The sequence below is a fragment of the Chaetodon auriga genome, chromosome 2, assembly GCF_051107435.1.
Source record: "Chaetodon auriga isolate fChaAug3 chromosome 2, fChaAug3.hap1, whole genome shotgun sequence".
Classification (NCBI taxonomy): domain Eukaryota; kingdom Metazoa; phylum Chordata; class Actinopteri; order Chaetodontiformes; family Chaetodontidae; genus Chaetodon; species Chaetodon auriga.
In genome coordinates, this window is record NC_135075.1 from 21474956 (window position 1) to 21482182 (window position 7227).

A 7227-nucleotide genomic window follows, 5' to 3' on the forward strand; every position below is an offset into this window, starting at 1 on the left:
TCCCTGCCTCAGCCTCTGCATCCGTGAAATGCCTATATTTGGGCATTTCTCAATGAAAGCTTGCTTTGCGATTCATTCCTTTCCCGTTCCTAATAATGGGCTGCAGGCCAGCGGTCTGTCTCCCGGCTGTAGCTGCTCCCCTGACCAACAGCACTGATCTCAGATGGAGGAAAGAATGAAAATGTTGAGATTAAGGGTTGTTCAGTGCCAACAAATGGGATCTAAGGAGAACTTGTATTCATCATTTGTATGCAGAAAGTAGCTCATTCTAGCACATCCTGGTGTGATGTTAACATCAGGTACACTGTGTACTCTGGTCTTCACATAAACTGTACGTGGAGCTTCCTTCCTCTCTTTAGCATGGATGAGTTAACCTATTAGGGGGGCCCAGACCTACTGCAGCTGATATTGTGCTTTTCTCACACAAAGGTACGATTAATCATACTATCAAACAAAGTTACACAGTGGGAAGACCTATTTCAGGCACCCCTGGATCTAGAAGTCCCATTCATTTTTTCCATAGACAATTTTATGTGACTCACAGATGGCTCAGCAACTCCTTAAATCTTCAGCACGAAAGACGAAGAAATATGTCAGAAAATATTTGATTCTTTGACAGAAAGCCAAAGTCAGAGGTTTGTGTACATGAAAACATGGCCATGCCCAACAGCAGCAGAGGCTCATGGGTACTGTAGTATTTAGACCTGTCTGCCAAACTAATGGACAAAACATCATCTGTGAATAATTTCACTAAAAATAAAGCTTTCTGTGTAATATATCGTGTGTTTTACGTACCCTTCTTTTTTCTGCACGTGTAAAGCATTTTTTTTAAAATTCTGCTTCGGAAACGTGCTTGTTCGCCATGCAATTACTTATTTAACTGTATCGCCGCGTGTTTCCTTTGACATAACGCTTCAATACTGAGCATACTGTTTGTTATTTAACTGTCAGACATGTGTAAATAAACCACTTTGGCGAGTACGGAGTCCCTGAAGTGCCAAAAATGTTGTTTTTTAAACGCTATGAACCTCAGGATAACAGAACAAAGTATTTCTGTTGCACACAATGATGGTAGATCCGTTTCACGTTATAGCAACTTGACGTTCCCTCTAGGTAATAACATGTGCCAACAATATAAATCTTATTCCCTAACGCGAAACTATTTGTCCTTAAAAAATACACGAAATGCTCCTTTACGGTTTCACCTTGCGTGTACGTCACGTTGTCGATAAGAGTTACGTCAGAGGGAACAGCAGAAGAACAAAATGGAGGAATATGCCAGAGAACCATGGTGAGTCTTACCACTAAATTTAATAGATTTTTAACCTGTATTTTGTTAAGTACTCTCTATGCCTCTATTAACCCTAACTACCACGTCTAGTATGTATAATTGTTTTATGGTACAACATGTGGCATAACCCGAAAAATCTCAAATCCCGCCGGTTACCTAGCGTTAGCAGAAATGCTAACTTTACATAGAGCTGTATTGGCAGTCTGTGCTAGCATTAGACCATCACGTTGTTAGTGACCTTGTCGGTTTACTCACCCACATGTCATTACATTTCTTTCATAGCCTCCAGTCACTCAGTTTGTACTTGGTGACATATGATTTAAACTGAATGTCAAGCACCGTCGTGGTAATTTCAGCTGTACAGTAGAAATTAGCTCAGTTAAGGAGGTTTGCTTTAGCATATTAGTAAGATAGCTGAGTTAGCCACCGGTGTGCTAACATCTGTTTGGTGGCTACCTGAGAACTGCACAACAGCTGGAACAGGGTACCTCGTGACTTATGGGGAAACTATAACTGAAGTTTATAGTGTCGATGTAGGCGACACTATAAACATGCATATGGTGACATGCATATATCCATGGTCAGCTATCATGCGGTAACATTACGACTGTCGTGAATCAGGTTTAGCTATTACCAGACCAGATGGCACATGGTGTAATAACCAGGCAATAAGAGGAACTTGAAGTGGTCTGAAGAATTGAAGAATTTAGAATGTGCTGCGTCTATTTAGCTGACAGATTTGCTGTCACAAGGACCTTTTAAGATGAATTAAATTAAAATAGTTCACCATTTACTTTTTCAATTGTTGAGTATGTTTTCTCTGGTGTTTTCTCCATATTCATAATAAGGGAACACTTGTTCCTCTACAGTCACCTTTGGTTTCTAATCTATACTCTGCAAATACTGACCCTGCAGTCAGAGGTCATGATACTGATACATCTAAATACAATTTCATTCTTTCCACTTTGTATCACAATGGTATTTGTTAATGACTGTTTTATGGTTTTAGCCCCTGGAGGATTGTGGATGACTGTGGGGGAGCCTTCACCATGGGAGCTATTGGAGGAGGAATTTTCCAGGCAGTAAAAGGTTTCAGAAATGCACCCTCTGTAAGTTCAGTCATGTATTTTAACACGGTCTCTGACTGTATTGCTTTAGTCAAATACAACAATTATGACCTCCTTATATAAATCAAACTGCAACATCAGAGTGGTTTGACACCTGTTTGTAGCATGTACTTTACCATGTCTTGTTATTGTTAGATGATTAATAGCACAGTCAACTCTGAAGAAATGTCACAGTTTTGCTTTATCAGTTTCTTAATTGTATGATAACATTTACATAATTTAAATAGTTCCTTAAATAATTAATGACCTCTTGTCATTTGTCTTTTGCCAACCTAACTGTTGGCACTTTCTGCCTTTCAGCATGCCACTGGAAAATATGGTAAAACATAAACTGTTAGGTTTAGTACTGGTAACACATAATGGATGGAAATGCTCAATACATCCCCTCCAAAAAGAGGAACAATGTTAAAAACAAAACAAAACTGTTGGGCTTAATGTTTAAACATAAGAAAAGACTGACATGACATTAAAGTAAAATGCTGGGGGTTTTTTTACAAGTATGAAATGCTTTTTGCAGGACAAGGAGCTTCTAACCCTTTTTTTTTCTTAAAATTTGTACCCCACATAGGATTAAAGGAATATTGAATTGAATTGAATGTGTCTACAATTTAGGGAATAGTTTATGGTATATAGTAATATTTTGAATAATATATTTACAAGCCTAAGCACAAATGGCCTCCACCGGTGATTTCAATACTGTTCATGCTTACTGTGGTGTATGGTGTACTGCATGGTGCACCAGCACATACATGATATGTTACTGTAGTCTGAGTTCGTCTTTAACAGAAAAATTGCCATTTGACACACATGTAATTCGAATACACAGTTCATCTTTAAAATGCGTAGTTTTTCCTGTATAGCTCACTTTTCAAAACCTTTAATGTGGTTCTCTTAGTTATTTTAGGGACACTACGAGGGAACTTCATTTTTCCATGTCTTAAATTGTCATTATCTAGAATTTTGGCACTGTGATGTCATCATATCAGTAGCTGACAAGGCATTGATCTGTTATTGATCTGTCTGTGTCTTGTAGGGGATGAGCCACAGAATGAAAGGGAGTTTGACTGCCATCAAGACCAGAGCCCCACAGCTTGGAGGTAAGAGTACTTGCTGAATTTAAATGCTGTCTGCCTTCCAGTGATGCTTTATCTTTAGTATCAAATATTTACGCTCTCTAAACTGGATAGGTTACGATTTTTTCATTTGCAAACAACAGGGGTTGTGCTCAGTTTGGTCTCATGTTACTTGTGTTACTTATTATGTTTACAGTTCCAATTTTGATAATCTAATCATGACAGGACTTAAGTACTGAAACATCCATAGAAATATGATCAGTCACTGCTGCAGTATAATCGACTCCTCCACTGTCTCTCACTAAGCGCATGCCATTTCATAAAAATTGGCTAAATATACTGCCTTGTTGTCCTTCTTGAAGCTCAGACATAACCTGTTTGGTCGTTTTGATATCCTGAGCTGATACTTAGGATTGATATCAGGGCATATTTATCCAAATGTCGAAGGACTATGATCTGGAGCAGAACATCCTTAACATTGGAAATCAATCATAATTGTAATAATAGACATGAACCCAAGTTGACTGTTCTTAATTTAGGAGGAAACAACAAATAAAGCTGCTGTTCAAGCCTACAGTTGTTGAGTATTTGATGCAAAAGAAATATATTTTGGGTCAAGCAAAACTGAACAGTGCCTGCAAAATAGCCCAACAAGTGTCTTAACTGTTTCTTGTTGTACTGAAGTGGAGTCTTTTCTTGGGTTGCAGGAAGCTTCGCAGTATGGGGAGGCCTCTTCTCTATGATTGACTGTGGTTTAGTAAAAGTACGAGGGAAGGAAGATCCCTGGAACTCAATTACAAGTGGGGCCATGACAGGAGCGATCCTTGCTGCAAGAAGTGAGTAAGCTTAGAAGAAGCTGGCAGTTAACACTCAACACAAACATGCCTCATGCAAAAGGCAAACAGTGATGTTTCTGCACTGAACACAGAGTTCATAATTAAGCCTACTGCGCTGTCAAAGTAACAGAGCTCATCACTGTGACTTGTCAAAACTGTCCAGATATGTGACCCCATCGAACACCAATAAAGCTGGTGACTAATATATTATTGATGCCCAAAACTGTGAAAATAAGATTTCCCCATGTCTACTGTGCACAGAGATGTGTTTCAAGCAGTTCAGATTTTAATTATGAAAACTAAAACCTTGATGACACATACAGATATTTAGCAGAACATTTCCTCTGTGGTTCCTTTGTTCACACACAGTGTTTTAGCTCTCTAAGATGGAGATTTTCTCAAAACGCCTTCTTAAGTGCAGATTTTCTGTGCCTCTGTGTGTTCGTGTAAAAAAGGGGCATTTGGGAAGCAGTTGTTTCATGGCTTCAGTTTTCTCATGCCCGTTGTTGTTTTGTGAAGTGATCATGCTGCTGAAACCAACAATGGCAGACTACTGGTTAGTTTATACTTGGTTAGCACTGATAGGCTGGGTACCAGAAAGTTGTTCAATAACATAATGTTTGTGTTTTTAAGTAACTGCTGCTAAAGGAAAATAAGGTCACTGCACATTGGTCTCAGAATGTTCTCTGGTATTTGACGCATTGTTGATGGAGACTTGTCATGTGGACAGAATGTTTTTTTCTTTTTAAAAAGAGGATGAAAATATTAGTTGTAAAAAAAAAATATGTGTATACTTGTAGTCAACACCTAAAGCTGTGTGATGTCATTGTTAAATGCACATGAGATTCCACCTGAAAATCTTCATTCTAGTAAAGGTGTCACAACTAGATGTGGTTGGTTGCAGTATTTAAAGTGGAAACAAGCAGATTCACTCAATTCAATTAGAGGAAGTGGAGCTCTCATGTGTTGTGACAGTGCAGCATGTGAGTTCATACAAAAGCTATAATTAAATCCCACACACTTGTGTCCACCCACACAAGTGTTTTCACTTTTTCACTTCACTAAACTTCTTCTCAGGACTAGCTGGGCGTGCACAGAGCTGGCTTGATTGACATCATTTCAGTGTCCTTGTTCATTTTGTTTCACCTACTGGGGTGGGAAAACTTGCACCTTACTTTGGTGGACTTATTTGGACCATGAACTTTGGTCACCTTGTGTAATACCCAGCAGGATTCCACCTAACTTGAACCTGAACAGAGGTTTATTTGAGCAGAATAAGTGGCATGACCTTAGGGGGTGTGCACGGCCTTGTTATGTTGAGTTCATAAACAACGTGGACATTTTTCATATATTTAAAAACAAAGTGATGAAAATTGAACAGTCGCGACCTTTTAACAAGACAAGCTCAAGTTCCCTGTTTAATCTACTTTGTATGTGACATGTGGCGACTAATGTTCTGTGTGCATGTAACATATGAACAATCCCTGTTCCTCCACAGATGGACCAGTAGCCATGGTAGGCTCTGCAGCCATGGGAGGCATCCTGCTGGCATTGATAGAGGGCGCTGGAATCCTGCTGACTAGGTTTGCCTCTTCACAGTTCCCAACTGGTGAGTAACACTTCTGATACTGGACGTTTGTGTCATTCAGTGAATGATGGACATGTAAAGGATATAGACTGAGATTTGATGATTTCATGTTAGAAATCTGCCTCATTTACACCAGCAGCTGTTATCACACCCTGTTTTCTCTCTTCAGGACCCCAGTTTGCAGAGGAACCTGCCCCTGCTGCAATGCCCTCCCCTTCCTTTGGAGACTACAGACAATATCAGTGAGAGGACTCCCCACTTGTTATCCACTAGGCCTTTTTTGAATTCCTTGCTGAAGTTATAAGAAGAAATGGAGATGCATCATACCACACGTCAAACAATAGCAACTGCGCTCAACTTTAATGGACTGTCAAAGAGAAGTCAAAGGCAACACACATCTTCATTTTCCTTCTTTCCAGAGCCATGTACAGATCTGCCTTTCTGCCATTCTCAGCCTTGTCATGTGCATCTGTTTCACCTGACGTAGGTTAAATACAGACATTTCATGGGATTTGTTGTTTGATGTTGGGGTGTTTGTGTGAATGAGGTGGGTTTTTCTGTTGTTCACATACAGTATGTTCTGCATGTAGCCCAACAAGTGAGGGGTCAACACCAACAAGCTCTGGATAGTGTTGAATTTAGCTAAAACACGTCACACATGGAACATCATTAATTATATATAAGTATGCTAAACATGTATATACAGTAAAGGCTTTCCACGTGTATTCGCTTATGTTAGTCTTTATTTGCCTTAAATATGTCATCTGCTTGGGCTGGCCACTGACATTTGGCTGGCCTTTTTTTATTTGATTCAGTTATGAAGGCAAACATCTATTCCTATACTAGTTTCTTTTAAAGTGATTTATTTATTTTAGATTGTAAAGAGTTGTACCAGATTGTTCTATTTTATGTGACAGTGCTTTTACATTCAACACAAAGGTGTGGAAAAGACAGCTAATGACCAAGGGTGGCATAGGCAGTACAAATGAATGGAGAAACTTTAGCAAGGGATTGATGCATACTGTGTTAAATCTGTATGACAGATTGTACTATGGTACAATAAAGAAATAAGTTGTAATGTGTGTCTCTTCTAGTCTTATGAATACATTTATGCCATTGCTTCTGGTCTTGGTTGTGAAAAACGTAGATGACGAGTGAGAATGGGTTCATGTAAAGTGTACTTTAACTCTCGTTACCCATAATCCATGCTGGCTGGGCAGGATTGCTCATTCCCCACTAGAGGGTAGTCCTCACAAACATATCCAGGCCAGCGTTGCTCTTTTAAGCCTGACTAAAACTGTAGGATGTGTTT

The 7227-nt window shown here is 39.3% G+C and overlaps 1 protein-coding gene across 1 annotated transcript; it reads left to right on the forward strand.

Annotated features, from left to right (window-relative positions):
- Positions 1-1244: 1244 nt before the first annotated feature.
- Positions 1245-6993, forward strand: timm17a (translocase of inner mitochondrial membrane 17 homolog A (yeast)). Its single transcript, XM_076740646.1, has 6 exons — positions 1245-1291; positions 2301-2400; positions 3452-3515; positions 4199-4327; positions 5826-5936; positions 6085-6993. The coding sequence occupies exons 1-6, from the start codon at positions 1266-1268 to the stop codon at positions 6159-6161; spliced, it is 507 nt and encodes a 168-aa protein (XP_076596761.1). The 5' UTR covers positions 1245-1265; the 3' UTR covers positions 6162-6993.
- The last annotated feature ends 234 nt before the right edge of the window (positions 6994-7227 follow it).

Coding starts and splice junctions, on each gene's coding strand:
- timm17a (XM_076740646.1), top strand. CDS start 1,266: ATGGAGGAATATGCCAGAGAACCATG. Junction 2,401..3,451: donor GTTTCAGAAATGCACCCTCT/GTAAGTTCAGTC, acceptor TGTGTCTTGTAG/GGGATGAGCCACAGAATGAA. Junction 5,937..6,084: donor CTCTTCACAGTTCCCAACTG/GTGAGTAACACT, acceptor TTCTCTCTTCAG/GACCCCAGTTTGCAGAGGAA.